Genomic DNA, 27,415 nt, shown 5'->3' with positions numbered 1-27,415 from the left:
ACCAGACATCGGAGGGCAGCACTGAGTTCTGTCATCAACGGGACATTCGCTGGGCATGATCGGAGAAGAACTGCAGTGCATCTACCATTGCAACATAGTTTGGAAGAAACACTGAAGAATCAAAAATTCTCTCTTTTTTTTCAATGGTGTTTTTTTGAAACCGGTCTTTGCACACTCTTCTTCGACGGCTGAACACTGTGCTCAATACTGTGCGCCACCTAGTGGACTCTTCTGTAATGCTGGCGCATGCGCTGTTGCACGCGGACCGTCCGCGCGGTCTCGAAATTTGGGCTGCGCGTGGACGGGGTGTGCGGCCGGCCGCGAGCCCTCCGAATGACGAAAATTACGTCATGCGGGCGGTGCACGAATGCGGACGGCCGAAGTATACCCGGGCCTTCATGCACAGCGCGAGCGTGTACAGGCGTTCAAAATCAAATCCAAGATTACTGGTGTACCGCAGCTTTGCTTATGGCGGACAAACAATCCAAACTGATATCTCGAGTGGCACCTGTCATAAAATAAAGACGGGTAAACAGAAAGAGACACATGACGATGATAAAAAAGACAAAAAGAAAGAATTAGATAGAGCCCAAAATAAAACAAGTGTATATCGGAGCGGCTTTTCCGAGGTGGAGGGAGCTAGGCTACGTGTCCTGAAAGGATTAAAAACCGATGCAGACTTAGCCACATTTCTGCTTGACAAGATTTCGGCTTTTCAACATTTCGGCTTCCTCTTCTCCCCGCCCGTTGACTCCTCAAAGTCGTTGTCGGTGTGAATTCCTCGTCGGAGCCCATTGAATCGGTGTCAAAACTCTAGCCGCATAACATACAGATAAAATGTCACGCACTGTGCAAAGCAACTATTGAAACCTACTAATTCATTGGCTTGTCATGTTGCTGAAATAATGTACTAGCAAACCTTATTTAGCAGTAGAATAAATACTTGCATACTGTAACGTTAGTTACCGTTATATTATCTTACTAGCTATTTATTACTTATAGAAATAGTGCAACGTCATATAGTTACATTACATGTATTTCAAAATACGTAATGTTTTGAGGACCAAGTCTGTAGTCAAAGTATGGGCAGGCCATAGTCAATGTAAATCATATTGTTGATGTTTCGTCCAGTGAATGAGCCATAACTGTTTATCCGCCGTCATCGATGGCCCTGCTACGTTCTACTAGCCTAGTTACTAACCTGCGCGTTCACGGCAGGCTCCGTTGTGATGGGGGAGGAGCTGTGGAGGGAGGGCTGTAGAGCAGCAGAGAGCAAGGGGGAGTGACCTGTGAGTTGTGCTTGTTCAAATTTTCAGGCTATGTCAACGTTTTCTAAAAACTCCCTACTGCAGCTTTAAAAGTCTCAAAAACAGTAAAATTCATATGACCCCAAACTTTTGAATGATAGTGTATATAGACATGCTTTATTTTATCATTTAGTATACTGAATATCTTATATGAAATGTGACAGAACATTCTGTAAAGTAACCATAAATAAATATATAAATAAAAAGAATTCCCTTTTTTGTATATGTGGATGGCTACTAGAGGAAAGGTTTTCTGTTTCATTTCCCAGCATAATGGTAATGGATGTTGCATGATAATTGTATGTTATAACTTATCAGTTTCAGCAATGTCTGATGGCAGATTAATGATGGATAGACTTATTTTGTGTAATATTGCTATCTTAGAATTATTAAAAGAGGATCAACTCATGATGCTAAAAGGTTATTTCATTTAAAAAGGTAATTATATTGAAATTCCTTAATTCCAGTCAGTCATGATGACAAATTGTACTTAACTGATTAACCAGTCGAGAGAGAGAGAGAGAGAGAGAGAGAGAGAGAGAGAGAGAGAGAGAGAGAGAGAGAGAGAGAGAGATTGTTTGTATTCAGTCATAAGGTCTGATGTAAACAGTTGCTAATAACCCTTTGATCCCTCTAAAAATACTTATATTCGCAGACACCATGGGAATTAATCCCTTTACAAGTAATTCTTCATGGTCATGTTTAAACTTGTAAATTTTGTAGCACTTATGCTTCCAAATGATTAATAATTAGAGTGTTCATAGTTTAGATCTGTTTGGCATTACTTACGCAAAGGCCTACAAGCAAAGAAAGTGACTTGATTTTTTACAAATATGGAGTTTATTGCAATGTGTTAAAGCTCATGGACACAGAACCACTAAAAGCTGATATCATACAAGGATTTATTTCATCTATACAGGTAAACTACAATGAAAAGGTCAATGATTATGTTTTAACCTAGACGCGTGTTAGAGGGCACCAGGTAACAGTCAGTATTGTAGAGTCTCTGATCTTCATCCAAAAACAGCTTGTGGTTGAGCATTAGACCTGATTTAACCCCAGTACTTAACATCATACTTTTCCACTGATGTGTGTCAGGGTGCTTTGTGCTTTTGCAGTATTGCTGACAGGGCTGAGGTAACTGGCCATTGGGAGATAAGAGTTCAAAAGTCATGCTTTCACCCTAGACTGGGTCGTCTTCTTGCGGGATGCATGTAATTGTGATTCTCAGGACCAGAAACAGATGGAGCGGTGTTGAGGTGTGATACTATGTAACTTAAGAGCTGTCTTGAGGGTACAAAATGTGGTACACCTGGTCGTTGAAGATGCCGGCGTAGGTTCTGACGGCACGAACTGTGTCGTCATACAGGTTTCTTGATGAGGGAGGAAAGAAAATGTCAGAACGAAATGGATAATGAGTCGTGAACATTAAAATCTCTTTATTGACCATGTAGCTGTGTCTAGAAACCCAGAGGAGTTGATAAAGGGAATGTTTGTAAGTATGGACTAGGGTAACATATAAAATAATTGGACTTACTTGGCTTTCTCTTCCAGCTTGTAGCCCTTCAAGGTGTCTACATAGTCGCTGGCAGTGCCAACGCTCTGGTCGTAGTAGGACTTCAGGGTGTCCACCACAGTGGCAATGGTTCCCTTCTCCTCCTCCTCTGCCTGCCTGGGCACACGGAAGCTCTCCGCTCCTGCAGTGGGTGAGAGAAAGTTTGGGAGATAAGTAATTCTTCCTTATCTTCACGTTTCATTGTCAACTAGCAGCAAATCGGACATAATAATAATCTAATTGTGTGTGTTTAAGAGTGTGTATACGTACCCAGAGCAAGGAAAGCAACGAGCACTGTGATCGCCAGTAGCTTGTTCATAATGCCAGGTAGGTCTGAGGGATTCAGTAAAGCACTGGTCGGATAATGACAGCACAAGAATGAAAATATTAATATGACCGCAAGAGGGCAGTATTTTATTTCATTTGACAATCTAAACTCAATTAAGTCATCAACAAGCTATATAAATGCATAAATATGCTGTTATACTATATTATTATGTCTTGTGTTGCTGAACATTGCAAGGCAGTTTTAGCAGTAGCCTATAGAAACAAATATTTATTTTTATTTTTTATTTTACTTTTGCTTTAGTTTTTTATATATGAAAAAATTTGCTAATGGAACTAGACAAACATCATATGAATGCAAAAGTCATGTTGTACTCTGGAAATGTTTTTTATCTACATATTGTTATATTTGCACAAAATGCTTTAATATTCCCCATACAGTCATTAATACAGTCCTCTAGTCCCCTTATGTCATGTGTATTTTAGGAATGCAGCAGGTTTATGGATTCATAGGTGCTAAGTATCATAAAATATGTCCTATTATCTGAACATTTTTATAATGCCCTTTAATACAAGAGGGAAAATATGGCTGTACTCACAGTTTCTCCTCTGCTGAAAGTGTGTCAGATCGGTTAGCGGCAAAAACTCTTTGGCCTATCTTATATATATGGGTGCAGATTTATTGACCTGATAACCCAAGTGCCAAAGTGCAACCGTCTCAGATAAATGTTATGTGAGTGTGTGTGTGTTTATATAGAGCTGTGTTTTTTTGCTGGGGTTTGTTGTAAGATAAGAAAGACTAAAATGAGATTACCTGTTAAAAAGATATGGCTCTTCACATAAATAGACAAACTGACTTTATCACTTTATACAAACTTGCTGGCTTTGATCAACAGTCGGACATTTAAGAATAAGGAAAGCTCATGGCTGAGCTCTTTTAATATGATAATACATGATAGCGTCTTTTATATTCTGTGCCCCATCCACCAGCAGACAGATAAATGCTCACAGGCTCTTGTCTTGCGTAATTGAACTTCCACACGTTTCCAAATAAAGTCCTAAGTCTGTTTCAACATAGACACGTCAGCCTGTTAAGGCTACTCCAGGTTATTTGTGTAAAAGTGTGATTGTATCTGCATTCAAGGTGGGATGTTTTCGAGTTAATGAAATCAATTTCCTCACACACTGTGTAATAGCATGATGTGGAAATGTTGTGATATTCTTGAACAACATGGATAGTTGTGTTTTGGAATATGGTCGCTGCTTTCTAGCTGTTCATTCACTGGTCCAAGTGGTTAGATCATATTGGACAAGCAACAAACAAGCTGCCAGTTGGCCATACTATTGGAGGCAGTCAAGCTTTTGTTTGGAACATTGTGGCTGGTCAACCAGCTAATAACCAGCTATCATATTGCAAAATATAGCTACAAAGCTATTAGCTAAAGCAGGATTTCTAAGGCAGACACCAGCTGTTTTATTTGTATTTTTAGTTTCGGTGGAATGATTCAGGTGTTCATGAATGAGATCATTAAACAAGAGGACTCAAGTCATGATAACCATGGCAGCAGGACAGATAGTAAGAAATCACAATGAGGTTTTGCCGTTTCGGTGAACTTTAATTATAATCCAGTGACACTTTTGTTCCTTAGAGGGATATTAGGGGTTCTGTGGTGATTGAAAATGCCCAAAACCCATATAATATTAAATAGTTGATAGTATTCTATTGTGTGTTTATGAGAGCGAGCGAGCAAGAGAGAGCGGGAAATGCATGTGTTACACAATATACCCTGAACCTCAGCAGGTGGTAACCATTGAGAGCTTTGGTTTTGACTGCCACAGATAAAACACACTTGTTGCACTCTTGTGGGCATTATTAAATAAATTAAAAATAATAATAATAATAATAACAAAACAGGCAAAGCTTCAGTCGTTCAGATTGTTCCCTATAACACCTTAACCCTTATAATGAATTTAAAGCTGTATACATCTGTTGCATTCCCAAAAAAGAAAGCTTATAAAAAACGTAATATTTTTCAACTTAAACCAGTGTTTTATGTTTTTAATGTTGCCATGTTTTTACTATGCTATTACTACATGTACACCCTTATAATACATACTTAAAAATGAACAATTATTGGAAGTCAGACATGCCTTCCTCATATGAGAAATGTATGGAACTCATGTAAAATATTGCTAGTTATGAAAGTGTGATATTTAGAGCCTCAGGACGTCATGATGAAATATGAAATGTTTCATATGACGTTTTCATGGGTTCCTTTCTCTCAATAACTGAGAATGTATTATAAAAAAAGAAAAATATCTTTGTGTTGTTACTTACTTTTTATATTGTGTATTGGGAGGTGGAGGGGTGATTATGCAGGGGAAAGGGGTAACAACTAAAACATATGACTGTTAAAACTTCATTTTTTTTGACTGATGTTAATGTTCATGTTCAAATTTTTTTTTTTACAATTGTACAAGTATAGCAAAAAAATAAAAATGATAATAATAATAAAAACAAGAAAAAAAGACTTGTGATGCAAGAAAACTACACATTATTTTTCCTAACAAACCAACAACAAAACAGCATCAATATTACTCTGAAACGTTTAAAAAAATATATTTTCATTTTACTTGCATAAACTTTAGATGAAAAAAGAATTCCATGCTGCAATGGTTCATCAATAGGTGGCAGCAGAGTTTTTTCAAATTTAGACCAATCTATGAATGTTTGGTCTACATACAGTAACAGACATTAATTTAATTTGTCATATTATTTTAATTCCATAAGTGTGTGTGTGCGTGCATGTGTGCGTGTGTGTGTGTGTGTGTGTGTGTTTGTGATTTATGAGGACACAAATTTGTATAATGACACAGGTCACTGGTATTACAATGTAAACGTGAAATATGAGGACATTTTATATTTCGTATTTAAAATAGCTTTAAAAACAGTTAATAGTAGTGTAGGGGGATCGAATGTACAGTTTGTACGTAATATAAAAACCATAAGCCTATGGAATGTCCTCACTTAAATAGCTAAACAAACCTGTGTGTGTGTGTGTGTGTGTGTGTGTGTGTGTGTGTGTGTGTGTGTGTGTGTGTGTGTGTGTGTGTGTGTGTGTGTGTGTGTGTGTGTGTGTGTGTGTGTGTGTGTGTGTGTGTGTGTGTGTGTGTGTGTGTGTGTGTTTGAAAAAAAAATGCAGCCCCAGTGGGAAAGATAAAATGTGTGTTTAAGTGTAGAAAAGAGGCTAAATGTAATTTGAGACAAATCTAACTAATATGTAATAAATAAATAAATACATAAATTTAAAAAGCAGCATAATTTCATGTGTAAATCCCCAGTTCACTTTCAAACACAAATGGTGTAACAATTTAGTTTACATGGTTATATCTCTTACAAAAAAATGGACCAAAATGGACACTAGACTGCTAAGGTGTTCTATATGTTTGCTAAGACTTTGCTAGATGGTTGCATGACTGTTCTAGGTGGCTGCTTACTGTTCTAAGTCTCTATGACATTTCAACCCCTAAATATGACTTTGGGATTTTTTCTTCTATTGTATCTTTAGGTGAAAATCATGTCCCATCAGCAATATCACACCTCTCAATAAGTAGACAATTAATGCACAATTTCAGGCATTGCTATGTTACAAACAATGGACAAGTTATGCTATTCCAGGTTATTGATCATCATTAGGGGTTTGTTCACAAAGTATGAACAAATATAGTAAAGCAAGTATTTTGTTGTTGTTATTATTATTATTAATAATATTATATATTATAATAATCCTTTGGATAATTCTTTGATTTCTATTCTGTCGATTAGAATATATTATGTTCCAGATTTTGTATGTACATTAAAGAATCTGATTTTTATGTTCATGTTCGAGCGGGACTGTGGAGCATATCAGTGGTCATTACGCAAGAGTTCAATGCACATGTGAAAATTGACCTTTCAGGTGTTCAATAAATACATTATATACCCATGTTTTAGTTTTGAACAGTACACGTTCTGATTAATCACATCCAAAACCAGGGTTTGCGTTTTCCATAGGTTTTTATTTAGAATGAGTCATGTTTCTTTATGAGGCACACAAAATCACATATTTCATAATCTATTAATGCTGGACCGGATGTTATTTTGTCCCCCATGCACTAAACGGAACAGTATCAAATACACAGATACAGTATATACATGCCACAAAACTATTCTGACATGATTCATGTGCTGGACACACAGCTGTCAGATAGTTTCAGATTTGTATCTATTACTGAAGCTATGAAAATGCATGTTTGCTGGGTTGAAGTAGTCAGTTGGTTGATGATCAGTGGACTCTAACCCTCATGAGGCAGGATGGTATCCAGCACTGGCTTGATGTTGGTGATTGCTTTGTCCAGGTGTTCGCCAACGTAGGGCCGGAGATAATGGCCATAGGCACCGAGAAGAGCCAAGCGAGCTTTGTCCACAATAGGCTCGAGCTCAGTGGCCAGACCGCTGGAAGAAGAACACAAAACACAATGGATTTACTCACATGAATGAATGATGGTAGAATGATGCAGTAAGAGCAAGGGTGACTAGCTTGAGGCAGCCCTCACGTGATAATTTTGACGGCGCTTTGGCCTCTTGGGCTTTGCCTAATTTCTTCCAAAATCTCCTTGGCTCTTCCTCCTGTTGGTGTGCCCTCTAGCGCTGGCTGATAGGAGGTTTTGGCCTTTTCCCAAGCGTTGACAAGCCTCTTAAAGAAAACTGCCTTCAGTCCCTCATATTTCTCAACCAACTCCTTGTCAGGCTCAGGCCATTGCTGTGCCCAGACACACACTGACACTGCAAGAGGAAGAAAAGACCTTGAGAATTATATAAAAGAGCACTGTGCTCCACCTAAAACAGCATGATTACCCACATTCATTGAAGGATTTCTGGTTATTATGTGTCTAAAAACAGAGTTTGGACCAGATAAAGCTCTGCACAAGTATGTGCACCTAGTAAACTGCTGTTCATCTTAATGCTGAGTTGCCACTTAAAGGTAACATGTCAGTCATTAATTTATACAATACTAAATGCAAATGGCCTTGTGGCTTATTTTACTTCTTGTTTAAATTAAATCTGCTTAACTTCCCTTAAGGTCATAATGTTGATGAACAAAGCGAGATGAACAGGCCCCAGGCCTTCTGTTCTAAAAAGTTTTTTTTTTTTTTTTTTTTTTTACAGTTGTGCACCCGTTAACTAAGAGATACATTTTTTTTCAAGAACTAAATAACTAGTTTTTACCTTGGAGTGCAAGGATGAGCGCAAATGTCAGCTTCATCTAGGAGAGGAGAAAGAAATGTAGAATATCAGTAGTTTTCTCTTAAAGTTATTTGAAACATACACAAACCAAAAATTCAAATGTATAAACAGTCAAGAAAATATGTTTATAATGCAGTATGCATGGTTTAATATGCATAGTTTTGCATTTGCAAAAAAAATAGATGCATTTAAATTCTCTTTAAATAGCGAGGCATTGTAAGTAGTTTATCCCTTTTTTAAAGCATGCATGCATGTATTAATAAGAGCAACATAGTGAAGACTCACTTTACCTTGTGCTAGTGAGATTGCTGTAGAGAGAAATGAAGGACTGGAGTCAACTGCACCAGCTGAGTCTGCAGTTATATTGTCTGCCGTCCATCCCTATATCTGCTTGACCGCTTGACCAAACAAACGTCATCACACACACACACACACACTCAATAACTCACAATCAATCACACAGTCGTGCTGCATGCACACACACCCACGCGGGTGGACCTACTGTTCCTACAGGGCAAACATGTACACCATGGTTTGCCCACTCAAAGTCCACTGTTCCTTGTATGTGTATTAATAAGGCATATGAGGAGACTTATGAAATCACTAATTGAAGATGTTTATGTGTTCTCAGTGTTTAAAGATGCATTAGGGATGAATGCACTTAGCAGGCACTTTTAAGCAGCTTCAAAAGACTTTTCAAAAGATCCCTAAGCAAAGCACCCCCTTCATATATCTACATATTAAGACTTTTAAATGTTTTTAAAAAAGTCTCTTCTGCTCACCAAGACTGCATTTATGTTAGTAAAAATACAAAAAACGCTGTAATATTGTGAAATATTATTAAAATGTAAAATAACTGTTCTCTATTTGAATACATTTTAAAATGTAATTTATTCCTTGATGCAAAGCTGAATTTTGAGCATCACTACTCCAGTCTTCAGTGTCACATGATCCTTCAGAAATCATTCTAATATGATGATTTGCTGCTCAAGAAACATTTATGATTATTATCAATGTTGAAAGTTGTGTAAAACATTTGTTTAGGATTCTTTGATGAATAGAAAGTTCAAAAGAACTGTATTTATCTGAAATAGAACGATTTTGTAACATTGTACTGCCGTTCAAGTTTTGGGTCAGTAAGAATTTTTTTTTTTTTTGGGGAAAGAACTTAAAGAATTTAATTTATTCAGCAAGGATGCATTAAATTGATCAAGTGACAGTATATTTATAATGTTGCGAAAGCTCTATATTTCAGATAAATGCTGTTCTTTTGAACTGTCTATTCATTAAATAATCTTGAAAAAAAAATCCTTAACATATGTTTTACACAACTGCTTTCAACATTGATAATAATATGTAATGTTTCTTGAGCAGCAAATCTGCATATTAGAATGATTTCTGAAGGATCATGTGACTCTGAAGACTGGAGTAATGATGCTGAAAATTCTGCTTTGAATCACAGAAATAAATTGCATTTTAAAATATATTCAAATAGAAAAAAGTTATTTTAAATTGTAAAAATATTTCACAATAAATCTGTTTTTGCTGTATTTTGGATCAAATAAATGCAGACTTGGTGAGCAGAAGAGACTTCTTTAAAAACATTTTAAAAAATCTTACTGTTCTCAAACTTTTGACCAGTAGTGCATGTATATATAAACTAGTCTGTAAAAATAGGGAACAATTTACTGTATAAATATGAAGGATTTTTGTTTGTTTGTTTGTTTTTTACAGGTATTTTACTAGTAATTTGAATGCCGCATTGCATTGTGTTGTGTTTTAAGGATAACGGAAATTTCCGTAAAATTACTGGATAATGTACTGGATAATAAAATGTCTTTATTTTTTACAGTGTCACCCAGTTTAGTGTAATCATTACAAATGATTAAATATTATCTGGAAAATGTTTACTCTTTTATTAACTATATATTTTCTTTTATACCCATTATCAGAGTGATGTTATATGTATAAAATTAAAGAGAAACATTTTCAGTTCAATTCAAATTTATTTGCATAGCTATTTTCACAATACTGTCATTATAGTTCCCTTTCAGTCGGTCACATTCGACGTACGTCTCCGTTCCCTCCTTCAGGGAAGAGGGTTACATACGTAACCGAGACGTTTTATACATTTTGCTGGTTTTCCACTGACTCCATAGAACCCTGTTGCGACCTCTTGGGTGAACCCATATCCCAGTTTCCAAAAGTCATCTTATTACAACTTTATTGGTATCACCATTGGTTTAGTTAACACCATTGGTATTAGTTAACCGTTGCAATGATATGTGTTAAATTGTATATGATGGCTTTTTTAATAAAAAAAATTATACATATTAATAGATTAAATATGTGAATATACTTCTCAACATAGAAGTCTCTAAGTAATCTGAAAATGTCCAAAATGCACTTTTACAGTTTTTAGACATTCACAGAAACATTTCTCATTTTCTTCCACATCTCTTAACCTATTCAGCACAACATTTTCTGATTGTGCTTGTACATCAGTTTCTTTTTTTTTTTTCTTGCATAAGTGCCAGAATCAATATTCTTTACTTTCATGTACATAAACTAATAAGGGTTGAGCAAAGGCTGTCCAAAGGTTGTGAAAAGCTTTCCACATGCTAAATTGACAGAAGCAGACCCAGTGAACTTTCCACTTTGGAACATAACGTGTCTAATTTACAACCTGTTGACCTTTTTTTTCCTTTTTATAATTAATTAGATTAAATTATATTGCAAATATTTATCACTATTTATCACTATCACTTATATTCATTATTCATTCATTCATTCATTATTCACTTTTTTCCCCCTTTCTTTTCCCCCCTATTTCCTACTTCATCCACCATTTCTCATGCAAAGATTCCACAATCCATTTGTTCTGTAATATTATCGTTTATTATCTTGGTGTTAAAAGGAAACCTTTTTTTCTCACTAGTTGCACAGTTTAGTTGCACTTTAAGTTTTTACGATACTTCATGTTTGCATTATTAGGATGGAATGACTACATTGGAAGTGTGATTAAGTACATTAATTCCACAATATCAGTATTCTTAAAACTTATATGAGGTTTGATCCGGGGTCTTTGTGGTCCCTGGAGGTCTGTTCTGCTTATTTATCTTGGGTTGATCTGAAGGTGGGCACTTTGTTTTTCAGTCTCTCCCAAAAGGAACTTGCACCATCTTTAGCCCACTCCATGTAAGAGTCAGCTACAGGTTTGAGATGTTCCTCATAGTACATGCCAGAGAAACCAGCCACTGTGCTGCCAACATTTAGAACTTTAGTCTTTGTGTCCCTGTATCAGACACACAAACAAACACAGAAGTAGAACAACATGTTCACGCATTAAATTTTAGCAGAGAATAAGCAATATATATATATGTGACCCTGGACCGCAAAACAAGTCATAAGTCACACGGGTATATTTGTGGCAATAGCCAACAATACATTGTATGGGTCAAAATTATCGATTTTTCTTTTATGCCAAAAATCATTAGTATATTAAGTAAAGATCATGTTCCATGATGATATTTTGTAAATTTCCTACCGTAAATATATAAAATTATTATTAGTAGTAATATGCCTTGCTAAGGACTTAATTTGGACAACTTTAAAGGCGATTTTCTCAGTATTTAGATTTTTTTGCACCCTCAGATTCCAGATTTTATAATAGTTAAATAGTTGTATCTCTGTATTCCAAAAAAATGTACCCTTATGACTGGTTTTGTGGTCCAGGGTCACATATTAGCTGTACCTGTACACCTGTTGTGCTCTTCCAAGAAGTCCAGCATTGTCTGGAGCAGTAGAAGGTAACGGGTTGGATGATGTCAAACACACTAGGGAGCGTAGATTTACAGATTTAGAAATAAGTTGCATTATATATATCCCTTGATATTATTTCAATCTATATAATCTTAAGTATTTTATATCAAAAGCAGCAATAAATAAAATATATACATGCATATGTAAAGCCAAACCTTGCAACGTCACGACCAGAACAAAGAGCACCAATCTGGGCATCTGGCAGAAAAATCAATTGAGTAAATCAATTGCTGATAATAGATTTGGAATTGCTTACATTTACATTATTACAGTTTGATGGTAACAAGTAAAACTTAAACATATATAGTATATATGTACCTTTAGAGTTTATAGTAGAAGTGCAGAAGTAGATGTGGTCTTTTTTTTTAACTACCAGCCAGACTCACTGTTGTTTTCTTTTGCGATGAGGCTGTCTTTGGTTCAGTGTTTTCTTTGATGAGTGCCAACTTGCTCCAGCAATGCTGTATTTGAATCAATTCACATTCTGAGAAACAGATTACACCATTTCTGAGCAGGCACTGTCTTCTGTTTACTTAGATAAAGAGAAAAAAGAAGTGGATCTTTGTGAAGTTTGGGGTACCATTTTAATAAATAATATATACATTAATAAAATCACAATTACATTTGATATCGTTTTTTTTTTTTTTTGCTGTTTTGTTTGTGGGGTGTTCACTTGAAGGTGGGGTCGGGGTCCATATGGCCCTGAGCCATATGACTTTCTTTCTCCATTAATCTTGCGATATTTTAAGGCAATAGTTTTGGCCAAAGAAAATGCAAGAAAAATATGGAGAATAATATGCAGTATCAAGATCAGTTCAACAGAATGATGGTTTTTGATTCAGCAGCCATCATGTTAAACTCATCTGGTACTTCTACATTTACACAGTAAAAAGTTTGGAAACTATTTTGATTGCTTTTGAAAGAAGTCTCTTCTGCTCACCAAGGCTGCATTTATTTGATCCAAAATACAGCAAAAACTGTATTATTGTGAAATATTTTTACAATTTAAAACAACTTTTTTTCTATTTTCTATATGAATATATTTTAAAATGTAATTTATTTCTGTGATTCAAAGCTGAATTTTCAGCATCATTACTCCAGTCTTCAGAGTCACGTGATCCTTCAGAAATCATTCTAATATGCCGATTTGTTGCTCAAGAAACATTTATGATTATTATAAATGTTAAAAACAGATGTGTACAAATTTTTTTTCAGGATTATTTAATGAATAGAAAGTTCAAAAGAACAGCATTTATCTGAAATATAAAGATTTTGCAACATTATACGTCTATACTGTCACTTGATCAATTTAATGCATCTTTAATGCATCAATTTAATTCTTACCAACCCAAAACTTTTGAACGGTAGTACAATGTTACAAAATCTTTCTATTTCAGATAAATACTGTTCTTTTGAACTTTCTATTCATCAACGAATCCTAAAAAAACGTTGATAATAATCATAAATGTTTATTGAGCAGCAAATCATCATATTAGAATGATTTCTGAAGGATCATGTGACACTGAAGACTGGAGTAGTGATGCTCAAAATTCAGCTTTGCATCAAGGAATAAATTACATTTTTAAATATATTCAAATAGAGAACAATTATTTTACATTTTAATAATATTTCACAATATTACAGCTTTTTTTGTTTTTTTAATGACCCAAATGCAGCCTTGGTGAGCAGAAGAGACTTTTTTCAAAAACAATCAAAATAGTACAGTTTCCAAACTTTTGACTGGTACACTGTATATTGGTATAATAATATATATTTATGTTTTAGTATATGTACCTGTTAAGTGCAGATGTATAGCATAGCCTTCTACAAAAGGTCTATACATATGATATTATTATATAAGCATGATTCCTGTCACCAGCTGTTGTCCGATGACTGTTAGCACATATGGAGGAAATTTCAACCTTGATCCTTTGAGGCACAGAACAGAAAAACAAGTTTACATTTGTTGCATTTAGGCCAGAGAAATTCAATAGTGGGATGTAATTCAAAGAAAAGGGGTCAGTTAGTCAGTCCTCTTGACTGCTGAACTGCATGGGTTGATATTAATCATGGAAATGTAATGATCATTAACTGAGGGCAAACAGTGACTTTAGCCTCAAGTGGTCTGATGCTAGAAGCCCTTTGACCTATGATTTGCAACTTTGCATATTGGTTTATATATTATATATTGATTGACCCTTCATTGATGTTATGTTGATGCGGTGGCTTAATGTATAATTGGTGTGTGCTTGTATATTGCTCTTTATATGTTATTGCTTTTATAAATAACTGATTTATAAATTATGTAGCATATTGTTATGCAGGTTCATACAAATAAATACATTTATATTCAAAATACTTCAATATTTAATTGTTAATGTGAAAAAATTACAAATGATACAAAACCAAACGGGTTCTTTTTTCCACCATTTATTGTTTTGAAAAAAAAAAAAAATTCAGAATGCATTTTTAGATTTCAAAATTTTCCATAATATTTAAAAGCATCCCACAAAATTGTAAACTATTTTACAGATTACACAAATGACAAGCAGATCATCACAGTTTGAAGTCGTTTTGAACTGTAACAAATGCGCCAGTCAGCATGACAGGGTGGGGGTGGTAATTGCAGGATTGCAGAGATGAGTGGTCATCAGTTTTTATTTTAATTGAAGGATTCAGACAGCTTCAGCTTCACCTTCTCATACTGCTCACTAAACCAGCCCCTGCCAAGACAAAAACACCAATTCATGTTAGAAATATACTGATTTATATTTATGTTATATTTATTTATCAAATGCATTTTTAAATAGGCCTATAGCCTTTTATTAAAATAAATATAACATGCAAAGTTAAGTTACATTTTATAAAAAAAAATAAAAAGGATTATAATGATCTTACTTGGTTTTAGTAGCAAACTCGCTCTCATCCAACTGTTGAAAGGTGCTCTTGGTTTTCTCTGTCAGGTCATCTGCAATCGCCTTCACCTGGGTCTGGAACGTGGCAAAACGCTGTTCCAGTGTGGGCTCATCCTGGGCCTCTGTTTAAATTTCAGGTAAACGTTGTAAGTGCATACATTTCATTTGTACTGATGTGAAACAGCATTTAATATAGGCCTACAATTATCTTGCGAATAAAAATACGTTTGTATATCGTAGATGGATGATTTTACCTGTGTGTACAGCAAGTACAAGCATCAGCACGGCAGCAGCCAGGTACAGTTTCATCTTTTCAGTCTTTCCTGTAGCACACAGAAAATAAAACGAGTTTAGAGAGCCAACGATTATGGACAGTGGTCATTTCGACCGATTTAGGATCAAACGTTACAAAAGAACGTAACAGGCTACGTCACAGCCAGCGCGTAGACGTTTGCTAGGGACTTCGTAATTGTTTGAAGCGAAATATATTTTATCATATAAAATTATATATTAGAATCTGCTTCAACGAGAAGAGTTAGATGTGCATATGATAATGAAGAAACTAAACCAATAATGGATTGATACAAGTAAAGATACAAAACAATAGGCTCCTAAATAAATAAATAAATAAATACAAATATGCTTCTTTCACTTATTATAATGCTTGTTTTTCCATAATTTCTTAGCAGTGTAATTGTGAAATACTGTTTTAACATGGGGGAGAATGTAAAAACTGTTTAATGTACCGATTATGGCACGCAATGACGCCTAGATGTCGCCAATATACTGTATATTTACTTGAAGGTAAAAAAAAAAGCGTCTAGCCTACTCTATTGTTTCACCGAAAAGCTCGCTAGATTCGCTGTTTACTCCGTTTAAAATTTTGGAAAGTTTTTCACGAGAAGAACAAATTTAATGTAAGTTGTCATACCTTTCTTGCAGTCCTCAAGAGAATTGGGTTGAAATTGTGATGACCCACAGATGGCTTAGCCCTTTATAGCTGTACTGAGCTGACGTAGTGTGATAACGCAACCTCTGACCTAGCAAGGCCTCCTGCGATCATACTGTTCCCGTAGGCCTACATCTCTCTGTTGTTCTTCTTTCTGTTTTGCCATGTCGCAAATGGCTTTAGTAAACATTTAAGAGGTGAGTAAACTGTTTGCCATAACAGCTGCATTCCCAGAGGTTTTGTTCGGCTATTCCTGATGCATAACATTAATGACTATCAGTGCCATTAAATGAAACAATGTTACAAAAAAGTCTGCATTTTCTTTATCTGGTACTCTGGTGCACTTTATGGTTCAACGTTCATTTGCTATCAGGGATTTTACAATTGCTTACATGCTCTTCTCAACACTTACATATTTCTAAATTCTTCTGAAAGTCAAAACAACAGTGTCCGTGGACTAAATTCTTTAAACCTTTCCTCCGTCAAATTCCTCTAGCAAACCTGTGTCTACTGTCTACAGGCCCATTCTGCACAAAACTATTATGTAATGCTCAAAAAATAAAATTGGTATTGTTCTTCATTGGTAAAGTCATTATTTATTGAATATTCAAGATTAATAAAAATATCTAAAACTTTAGTTAACATTGTAGCTAAGAGCCTTTTTAAAACAAATATAAATTGAATTACTGTCTATTCAAAGTGGTTCATAATGATCAAGTTACGCTATTGTTTGTATGGCTGTAACTGGAACTAGTTCTTGGAGGAACCTCTAATGTATCATGTATTCTTTGTATCATTATGGAGGCCTTGTACCATGTGAGGAGAAAAGAGAGGAAGAGGGCAAAATGCCAACACTTGGGAAATGCAAACAGATTGCATGTCAGTCACGTCATTGGATGGCATGCCCACACCATCCACTTTGCTGTCCGCAGCTCTTTAACCTTTTTGCCACATCATAACATGAGATTAGAGAGACTGGATTTGGAAACTGAAGTTGTTTATCTCAGTGTAGTTGCACAACCTTGCTTCATTCCTATAGCATTTTAGGTCAGCAAGATGATTGGATCTCTTAACTTTATTGATCCACGGTCATGCATAGCCTTCTTAATTGCGTTAAATGAAAGTGTTGTATGTTCATACTGTGCTTAAATGTATAAACACATCATCACCTTCTTATATGCCAAGTTAATGAAAAGCATACATTTAGTTGTTAATTTACTTCATTTTCATTAAGCTACAGGTCTGGGAATTTATTTAATTATTTATTTACTTATGGCTGAAATATACTACTGTAAAATATAGGCACATTCAAACCCACTGAGGTCTGTATGATTTTTGTTGTTGATAGAAAATACTTCTATTTGGGATGTATTAATCATAACTTAATTTAAACATAAATGCTGTAATTGTTTTTACTTTAAAATCATCAAATATTATTTTTATTAGTTTCCACAAAAATATTCAATAATGTTTCAACATTTATAATAATGTTTCATGAATATTAGAATAATTTCTGAAAGATCACGTGACACTGAAGACTGGAGTAATGACTGCTGAAGTTGCTGTGGAATACATTTTAAAATACATATTATAATAGAAAATACATTTTATGTATGCTAATATTTAAATGTTGTATGGATAAATATAGAACAGTTTAATTGTAATAAATAATATTTCCCATTATTACAGTTTTTACTGTTTATTTGATCAAATAAATTACTTTTTTCAAGAACATTAAAATATCATAATTAATAAATTCACTTTATATGTTAGTATTTATACACTTTAAGTTCCCAAGCCAAGAGTTACAATCTTGCACCACTGATCTTAAATCTGTCAAACACACACACACACACACACACACACACACACACACACACACACACACACACACACACACACACACACACACACACACACACACACACACACACACACACACACACACACACACACACACACACACACACACACACGTTTGTTTTTGTGAAATGTGAGGACATTCCATAGGCGTAATGGTTTTTATACCGTACAAACCGTATTTTCTATCCCCTTACACTGCCCCTGTCCCTAAACCTAACCCTCACAGGAGACTGTGCAGTTCACTTTCTGTGAAAAAAAACTCATTCTGTGTGATTTATAAGCATTTTGAAAAGTGAGGACATGGGGAACGTCCTCATATTTCACCCTCTTTTTGTAATACCTATGTCATACCCATGTCATTATACACATTTGTGTCCTGATATTTCACGAAAACATGCACACACACACACACACACACACACACACACACACACACACACACAAACACACACACACACACACACACACACACACACACACACACACACACACACACACACACACACACACACACACACACAGGTTTCCATGTTTTATGGGCGATTCCCAGAGACGTAATGATTTTTATACATTTACATTTACATTTATGCATTTGGCAGACGGTTTTATCCAAAATGACTTACAGTGCCCTTATTACTGGGACAATCCCCCTGGAGCAACATGGAGTAAAGTGCCTTGCTCAAGGACAGACTGGTGGTGACCGCTGGGATCGAACCAGCAACCTGGTTATACTGTACAAACTGTAAATTCTATCCCCTTACACTAACCTAATCTAAACCTACCCATCACAGTAAACTTTCTGAATTTCTAGATTTTCAAAACACTTTTATTTAGTATGATTTATAAGCTGTTTTCCTCATGGGGACTAAAATAAATTCCCTGTAAGGTCAAAATCTACTGGTATTACTATCCTTGTGCACATTTGATCATCACAATGTTAGGAATACCAGGTACACACATACACACACAAACTCAGCAGTTCTTTATGGCCAACATCCAGTGACCTGTGTATTTTTTATTCTCTTGGTCAAGAAGATCTCTCTGCCCTTTTATAGATTTTTTTTTTCTCTTTTTTGCGAAATACCATGCTTTCTTTATGATACATCTATTAAAAGACTTGACCGTGATAGAAAATGCTGACGGAGAAAAGTGTTCAGAATGCTCAAATGCAGCATGCAAAGTGTTGAAAGCGTCTAGACTCAAAAAAGTGGAAGTGAGGCTCTGTGCAAATGAGGACATAATGTTTATGCGGGATCACACCAAGAGGCAGTGATCTGCAGTAACCTCTGCTCACATCTGATCAGTCATTTAGTCTGTGGAGGGGGGACTTAAAGGGGTTCTTTTGTTACTTATACTGTAATCTTTGCAGCACCTTTTAGACCAAAGCCATTCAGACAATCCTGCTGACAGCTTACAGCTTTGCTTGTCATGCATGCATAATTTGCCACTTCTTTTTCTTTGTTTCACATATTCATAGCCTTTCATTTAATGTGAGAATAGTCGGCGTGTCTAGGCGGCGACATGCTGTGCCATCTCCGGTTCATTGTTTGACCTTTTAGACAAAAGGATGTGTTTCAGGGCTAGTAATTCTGTAAGAAAGATTGTATAAAACTGCAATGTAATTTTGCGTGCTAATGACATGAAATATTAGCTCCTCAAAAACGGAAATTGTACAAACCTGAAAAAAAATTGTTATTGATTAAAAAAGAGTTAATATGTGTTTCTAATGTACAGGAGCATGTCGGTGCTGGGATTCTAAAGCTCTTGCAGATTATTTTGTGTTTTGCCAGACCAGCTGCATGATTAAAAGCTAAAAGCTTCAATCGAGACAGAGTTTGCTACTGAAAAGGAATATTGTGGTATTTCTGTTTCACCACAAGCTAACTAGCAGATCAATCCATGTTTAGTGAAGAAAGGGACTCTTTTTTCTTGGAAAAGGGGGAGTAACCAAGATTACAACAGATCTTTTCAGGAATGATGCTCAATAACAGGGTTATGTAATCTTTTCTTTCTTAGTATTATCTTTTTTAGTATTTTTATTAGTTATACCGAATTGAAGAACAAATTAAGAAATTGCAAACAGCAATAATACAAGTAGGTTGCAAAGACTGAAACTATGATAAATAAAAAGGGTGGAATCTATGGTATAATGTATGTCCAACTACTATACAGATGAAACGGTTTGCAGTCTCAGTGCATTTGTTGTTGTGATGTGTGTTGCTTATCCAGATGTGAGTGCAACATAGCAGAGATTTAAAAGGAAAAACAAAGACAGTGAACATAACCAGGGGCACAGCATGTTCCTTTATGCTGCAGTCCCGCAGGCAAATAAATGGAATTTGGCAACAGATCTCAACATGTCTTTCTTGAGATTCAGAGCAGCAGAAGAGAGAGAGAGAGAGAGAGAGAGAGAGAGAGAGAGAGAGAGAGACAGGATAGCGGTTTGAGAACAGACCCTTTGATCATGAGACAATCAAAGCTGAGAAAGATGGATCTGAGAGTGAAAAGTTCTTTGCATCAAGGGTTTGAGGAGAGAGTTTATCAGAAAAGTGTTTATAATGTTTTTTTTTTCTCTTCATAAATGATAATGTAAAACAAAGGTTCCTGCCAATGTGAGTCAGTATGAAAAGTAAAATGTGCCACACGCAGTTTTGAAACCCAGTAAAAAGTTTGTTTTGTTGTGTTTTGTTTTTCTTGTAAATTAACAACAGCGAAAATATGTTTGCAGAATTCCACATATTCATATTCTCATAGTCTATACACACGCACACGTCTGGTTCACTATCTTTGTCGGGACTCTCCATAGACGTAATGTTTTTTATACTGTACAAACTGTATAGTCTATCCCCTTACACTAACCCTACCCATCACAGAAAACTCTCTGCATTTTTACATTTTCAAAAAAAAAACTTCAGCTAATTGATTATAATTCTGCGAAGACAAAACTATTTAAAAATCCAACATTAGCAGACCTTTCCTTGAACTCCAGAACTAAGGAATAGTTTATATCTCTGGTTACTGCATGGAGAAGGAAAGGTGTGACCAGTAGATTGGTCTTGCCCACACAAGTCCTATTGAAAAAGCAGGAGGCAGCAGAGAGATGCGTGACAGTGAGCTGAAGTTAGAAATGGGGGAATAAGGGGGTGAATAGAATCCAAAGTTTACAGTGTAATTGCAAACAGATAAAAAAAAAAAAAAAAGTGGATTAGTCAAGTCTAAACATACAAACCCTGAATTGTGAGACTATGCTAAATGCTTTTTTGCAAGCCCATATATGTTGTTCTCTGACTCTTATTACAGGCCTATATTAATAGTTGTGTGATAATGCATGTTTTAGCCAGACTGATTTCTTAGCCTGTTATTAAGAGGGTAATTCAGATGATGTGCCAAAAATATAAGGCACCAGGATTACCTGTTTTTTTTTTTTTTTTTGGAAGATTCATCAGTGTTCAAACGTTTTTATTGTTTTTAAAGAAGTCTCTAATGTTCACAAAGGCTTTTGTGAAATATAATATAATATATACATCAGAGGTATAAATTACATTTTGAAAAAATATATTAAAATAGAAAACAGTCATTTCAAATTGTAATAATATTTCACTATATATATTACAATTTGAAATGACTGTTTTCTATTTTAATATATTTTTTCAAAATGTAATTTATACCTCTGATGGAATTTTCAGCAGCTATTACTCGTCTTAAGTGTCACATGATCCTTCAGAAATCATTATAATATACTGATTTATGCTAAATAAACATTTCTTATTATTATCACTGTTGAAAATGGTTGTGCTGCTTAATATTTTTTGTGGAAAAGTGATCTATTTCTCATGATTCTTTGATGAACAGAAAGAACAGCATTTATTTGAAATCGACATTATAAATGTCTTTACTGTCATGTTTGGTCAATTTAATGCATTCCGGTTTAATAAATGTTTACATTTTAAAGTGTTGAGGATGTGTGTGGGATCGTTAACATGAGGTTGGTGGGAACAGAAATGTTTTCACAAGTACTTTGCAATACTCTTGAAAATAATCAGATGAGAAACTAGTTGTGTAGTAGGACGCGCATTTATTGCAAACAAGTTTAAACAGCAGTGCACAAACATGTAAAGTAAATGAGCATTTGTGTGGATTTGTGGCTAACAAAGCTCATCTTTGCATATATTCTGATTTAGTTCAGCAGTTGAAGGCACTTTTGAATTTGGCCCCAGGTTGGCCCAACTAACTAGAAAAAAATCTCTTAGATAACTTCCATGACAAGTTGATTGATCTGAAAATTGCTCAACTGTATGCTAACAAAAGACATTATGGAAAGTATATCCTCAGACAGTGGGTTAATACTGAGAAAGTAAACATGGTGAGTACATGGTATTCTTTTGTCCAATAATGGACAGTGCTAGTCCAATCGAGTCCGGTTAACCACTTATCAACCTCTCACAGAATAAAAAAGCACATTTCAGTAACACAAAACCTCCCTTCTTGTTTCTGTTTGGTGTTAACACTAGATAAGTTTGCAGCACTTAAGCTTGAGTGGGAAGAGCTGCTGAGGCCTCCTTGATCTTGTCCATGACAATCTTCAGCTGCTCACGGATCTTCTCGGAGTAGGGAGCGAGGAGGCTGGTCAGCTCATCCACACGGCCCTCTAGGGAGGTGCGCAGTTCTTCTGCGGTCTGTTCCAGCTTCTCCTTCAGAGCTCCAGCCTGGACCTCCAACTGCTCACTCATCTCCTGCGCCTGAGACTTCATCAGCTCGCTAATGGCACCCAATTTCTGGTTGGCACCATCCTGGGCCTGGGTGAGGTATGGCTCTAAACGGTCCTTCACGGCATCAGCGTTTTGGGAAGCGCGAGACTGCAGCTCACCCAGGTAGGTTGCCACGGTGCTGCAGGGAATGAAAGTGAAGATTAAAAATCATTTTCATTAATTTTCACAAATTTTGAGCTTGCATTTGAATTCTTTCAAACCACCTGAATGAACATCCAGACTTACTTGCGGATCTCGTCGGTGTCCTTGTTCAGGCGTTTCTTCAGTTTGCGTGTGTATGTGTTGACACGGTTCTTCACATCATCTGCGTTCTGCTCCACCATGGTCTTCAGCTCTTGCAGGTACTGAGTGGAGCGCTCCTTGGCGTCGGTCATGTCGGTTTGCAGTTTGCCAGCCAGGAGCTGGAGATCTTTGTTCAGCTGACCAGCAGCGTCAGAGGCGTATGGAGTCATCTGGGTTTGAAGATTTTCACTGTATGAGCCCAACTCAGCCATGGTGTCAGTAATTAGGGTGCTGCAACACAAAACAAAACAAAAAACACTGGTCACATACAATGTTTCAGCAGCACATATGTTATTTGATAACGTGAGGATGTGTGTGATACTGCTGTAGAGAGATGTTAAAAGGGCTGCTGAACTTACTCAAGCTCTCTGCTGAGCTGGGAGCCTTTGATGTTCTGCACCACACCGTCAGCATGTGTGTTGAGTTCGGACACAGACTGCCAGAAGCGTTCCACCATCTCCTCCCACCTGGGTTGAGGGGCATCAGCCTGGAACAGGCTACGAGCATGGCAGCCTAAAGGGGTGTGAAGAGACTGTTAACTTTATGCCAAATTAAGTTATTCACAAATGAGTGAGCTAGATAATTTACACTGATTACAAAGTTTAGCAGTTGACCTGTATAATTTATGAGATGCAATAGTTGATACGATGCACTATAAACATTGTGCACGGATAGAAAAACGAAACAATGAGTGAATGGAGATTTTTTTCCATACCAGTAAAAACAGCCAGAGCAAAGAACACCACAAGAGACCTCATTTTGATGGATAGACAAGTAGCTAAACCTGAGAAAAGATGAACACAGAAACAAAAAATCAATAGGCTATATCTATTGAAAATTTTTTTTAAAGAGGAAAGAATCAGATCAAGGTCATCAGAAAGTATAAACTTTGGAAATTGGAACTTTAAACGTATTAATTCACAGGTATTAAATACTTTAAATCCCAACAGTATGCTATTCTTTAAATGTTCCTTCTAAAAATGCACAAAAAAGCATCTGAACATACGAGTATCCATGCAGGATTTGCTTCACTAATACAATACTCAGTGACCGTTAACTGGAAGTTTAGTTTTACTGACAAGCTGGTTATCCTGCATATAAACCGTTAGGCAAAGTTGTTGATTACTTCATGAGTGAAGAGAGAGCTTTACTCACCTGAGAAGAGTGATTTTCCTCCGTGTGGAGAGAGTGGGGATGTTAGGTCTTTTATACAGTCCCGGGACGCACCCGCTGCCTTCACAATCGCTGCCACGTGATTTCGCCTTTGTTCGGCGCTCGCGCATCATCCGACGCGTCACTGACTGCAAGCAAGTGTGCGAAGTCCGCATCTTTTCGAACTAGGTGGAGATAAATTGCGCAATTTATATAATTTCTCTAGAACGGCACATCTTCTTTCACATTGTCTTCGGGAATTGTTCATGCATGGTCTGGGTATTAGCCTACAGCAACTTTGTGTTCCTTAGCCTTGGCTATAATTTATTACTCAGATATTTAAAACGAATCGTTGGCTATACATACATTGAATGCAAAAACGTCATGCTTGTCTTTAATAACAAGAATTTTATATTATCAATGTATTTATATTATATAATATTATATATATTTATATTATTTTTTATTTATTTAATTATTTAGTTTCAGTATTGCTGCGTGGATAAAAATTTGTTGTTGCCCTCAAACGGTTTATTAAGTCAAACAACTGTAAATGTTGCTGTGGGACAAATTCCTCGTGATTAAAGAGACAATTGAGCCTGAAGGTAAACTTTTTTTTGCAGGCGCTCGTGGTTTACTGCAATGGCCTATCAACATGGATGAGCCTATTAGCATTTTATAGAGGCCTTGACCTCCTATTGCTCACTTCACATATTCGGATTAGCATTCACATGAGCAATGACAATAGTACTATAGTTACAACATTGAAAGTCTACAACAACAATTTTATAAACATTTTATATTATAAGGCCTATACAATAAGTAAAAACAAATGTTTCATTATAACATATAGAGCCTTCCTTGCAAATTTTGTTTAGTAAGTTATGTCATGATGTTATTGTGTAATATAATGTCATGTATTACAAACTACTGATGATTGAAGCCCGTTTGATCACAATGCCCTTCCACGTCTATGGCCTACTGTTTATCTTAAAAGATAAGACATTCCTTAGTATTCTCTGTATAGAGTTAACATAATGTATACAGCCCTATGTTTGCCCCAGCAGTTCTATTCTGAACATAAAACCACCCAACATGATCATGTTCTTTTGTAAAACAAATCTTTTTTTCCGGACCAGAAAGCCTTGGGTAATTAAGTTTTTTTTTCTTCTTTTTTTTTTCTTTTTCTTCGTGACAACATAAGAAAGCTTATCTCTCATCTTTGATTCCACCTATTCAGTGATCTTTAGCCTCTTGTCCCAACTTGTCCTTTTCTTCTGGCTCAGCTCTGTCTGATTCACCCCTGCAGCTGATGAAAACAAACATAGCTTTAGTATGCAGAGGGCCCAGTATGATCACTGCACAGACGTCCACTATTATTTATACTCCTCTGAACGCTCAATATACAGTTGATCCTTCAGCAAATAGATTTTATTAAAATATTTTTAAACCCTTATAATACTACTATATTTTATTTTATGGTCAATTTTGAAACTTTTCTTTTTGTATTCTTGGATGTATTCTTTTGTATTCTGCCTCCTAAGGATGAATCAGGTTGTTGCACTTCATATTCTAAATGGATTATTGTAAATGTAAGATGACACTGGTGACCACTGACATTGATGAAACGTCTGATTGTCATAAAAATTCTGATGCATTGTATCAAAATAGATACATCCCATTTTTGAAATCGAGAGTATAGGGCAACATTTGAATACTGCAAACTATAATGACTGACAGTGTATACACGAAAGACATCGTAACTACAAAAGAAAGACAAAAAGGCAAGATTAAAGATGTATAACTGTTATGGTTGCTTTAGGCCCTTCCCATGCTTTTGTATTACCCTCTTAATGGATTATTTAGATGAAAGCATTGCACACAGAGCTCCCTCTGTAATTCCTTTTCTGTTTTTGATAACAGTTCTTTCATAAGGGGCAGATCAGTGCCAAATGTTGGACAAATTTTTTTGTGTGTGTTTTTGTTTTGTTTTGTTTTTTGTACTGAATTTCTCATGAAATATATTTGACGTGGTTTCACTAGAAAATGTGGCAGGATTTTTGAAAACAAACAAACAGAAATAAATTCAGCGTGATGATTTAATTATAAGCTCATGAAAGGACTTGGTTTTTTTTAGGTCCCATGGGGTTTTTGGATAAATGTGTGAAAGGTGAACAGTAAGTAATGAATGCATGTAACCTCGGCCAACTCATCATTTAGCAGAATGGGGCGGCTAGGTCCAGTCTACCGTGTGAGAGGGTCTATGCGCTGATAGCATCTATTCTTCAGTACAGCCATGATTCAAGCAGATATGCACTGACTGGATTTATCCAACACAAACACAACACAAGTAATTTACAGTGAGGGCCGATGAACTCTAGTGACTATGACTCTTTGTTTTTCTCTCTTCTTGCTTTCTGTGGTATGTAATTGTTGTGTCATTTGGGAAGATTGCCTATATTAGTCATTGTTTTCAACAGTCAGGCATTCTAGGTCAAAGGGCTGTCAGCTGCTTTGTGTCAGAGAAATCAGTCATCTGCATCTTAATCTGTGTCTTGACCCCCTTGTTTCTGTGCAAAAAATTATTTGGTCCCACTTTATATAAGGTGTCTTTAACTACTATGTACATACATAAAAAATTGTAAGGTACTATTGGCTGCTATTAAGGTGGGACAGGTTTTGTGGTATAGTTAGATATGACCCTTGTAAGGGAAGGGTCAACATTGTAATTATAGATGTAATAACATAAATGATTTACAGCTGTAATCACATGCAGATATTTACACACAATACGTGCATTGTATCAAATGATTCATTTAAATGTTAGTATATTACACTTAATATAAAATGGGACCTGTTATTTTGTGCTGCTAAAGTACAAATAACCAGGCCCACATGCAGAAAACTCAACAAAAGTGGAACAAACAACATTCACAAACTTCTACAAATCCTCATCCACCCCTTGGGTGCTTTTAACTATTTCCTCTCCATCATTTTTTTTTAAGTTTACTATCCCCGCCAGCGTTTTTGATCGTTCTTACAAAAATTCCATGGACCCCAGAATATTTTGTCGTATGAATCGCTGAAGATGCAAAAGGAAAGAACATCTGCTTTAAACAGACCCTCTAGCTTCATCCATTCTTCTTCAACACTTGAATATGGGAACATTTCATTAAAAATAAAAAATTAAAAAGTTTTTTTGGATTAGATTCAGAACAATGATCATAGA

General features: G+C 35.8%; 5 protein-coding genes across 7 annotated transcripts; all 5 read right to left on the bottom strand.

Moving 5' to 3' along the window:
• Positions 1-2,134: 2,134 nt before the first annotated feature.
• Positions 2,135-3,871, bottom strand: apoc2 (apolipoprotein C-II). 2 transcript variants are annotated; one of them, XM_079836509.1, is made up of 4 exons: positions 3,747-3,871; positions 3,133-3,215; positions 2,845-3,004; positions 2,135-2,680 (listed from the first exon to the last, which is right to left on the bottom strand). In XM_079836509.1, exons 2-4 carry the CDS (start codon positions 3,179-3,181, stop codon positions 2,584-2,586), a joined length of 306 nt encoding a protein of 101 aa, XP_079692635.1. In that variant the 5' UTR covers positions 3,182-3,215; positions 3,747-3,871; the 3' UTR covers positions 2,135-2,583. The 2 variants fall into 2 exon arrangements, with proteins under 2 accessions (XP_079692635.1, XP_079692636.1); XM_079836510.1 differs by having other exon boundaries at positions 3,133-3,195; positions 3,747-3,781.
• A 3,310-nt stretch (positions 3,872-7,181) lies between these two features.
• apoa2 (apolipoprotein A-II) lies at positions 7,182-8,928 on the bottom strand. Its single transcript, XM_079837424.1, has 4 exons — positions 8,725-8,928; positions 8,417-8,453; positions 7,744-7,972; positions 7,182-7,642 (listed from the first exon to the last, which is right to left on the bottom strand). The coding sequence occupies exons 2-4, from the start codon at positions 8,451-8,453 to the stop codon at positions 7,483-7,485; spliced, it is 426 nt and encodes a 141-aa protein (XP_079693550.1). The 5' UTR covers positions 8,725-8,928; the 3' UTR covers positions 7,182-7,482.
• A 1,326-nt stretch (positions 8,929-10,254) lies between these two features.
• Positions 10,255-12,885, bottom strand: apoc4 (apolipoprotein C-IV). The gene is made up of 4 exons (XM_079838072.1): positions 12,575-12,885; positions 12,412-12,454; positions 12,189-12,270; positions 10,255-11,729 (listed from the first exon to the last, which is right to left on the bottom strand). Exons 2-4 carry the CDS (start codon positions 12,452-12,454, stop codon positions 11,546-11,548), a joined length of 309 nt encoding a protein of 102 aa, XP_079694198.1. The 5' UTR covers positions 12,575-12,885; the 3' UTR covers positions 10,255-11,545.
• Positions 12,886-14,607: 1,722 nt separating this feature from the next.
• apoc1 (apolipoprotein C-I) lies at positions 14,608-16,276 on the bottom strand. Of its 2 annotated transcripts, XM_079836235.1 has the most exons (4): positions 16,103-16,276; positions 15,426-15,494; positions 15,155-15,293; positions 14,608-14,979 (listed from the first exon to the last, which is right to left on the bottom strand). In XM_079836235.1, the coding sequence occupies exons 2-4, from the start codon at positions 15,478-15,480 to the stop codon at positions 14,919-14,921; spliced, it is 255 nt and encodes an 84-aa protein (XP_079692361.1). In that variant the 5' UTR covers positions 15,481-15,494; positions 16,103-16,276; the 3' UTR covers positions 14,608-14,918. The 2 variants fall into 2 exon arrangements, with proteins under 2 accessions (XP_079692361.1, XP_079692362.1); XM_079836236.1 differs by having other exon boundaries at positions 14,680-14,979; positions 15,426-16,140.
• Positions 16,277-21,832: 5,556 nt separating this feature from the next.
• Positions 21,833-24,463, bottom strand: apoeb (apolipoprotein Eb). Its single transcript, XM_079837761.1, has 5 exons — positions 24,190-24,463; positions 23,750-23,818; positions 23,394-23,547; positions 22,978-23,265; positions 21,833-22,870 (listed from the first exon to the last, which is right to left on the bottom strand). Exons 2-5 carry the CDS (start codon positions 23,790-23,792, stop codon positions 22,510-22,512), a joined length of 846 nt encoding a protein of 281 aa, XP_079693887.1. The 5' UTR covers positions 23,793-23,818; positions 24,190-24,463; the 3' UTR covers positions 21,833-22,509.
• Between the last annotated feature and the right edge of the window lie 2,952 nt (positions 24,464-27,415).

Source organism: Gobio gobio (assembly GCF_949357685.1).
Source record: "Gobio gobio genome assembly, chromosome: 15".
Taxonomy (NCBI): domain Eukaryota; kingdom Metazoa; phylum Chordata; class Actinopteri; order Cypriniformes; family Gobionidae; genus Gobio; species Gobio gobio.
This window is presented reverse-complemented; position numbering and strand designations above follow the sequence as displayed.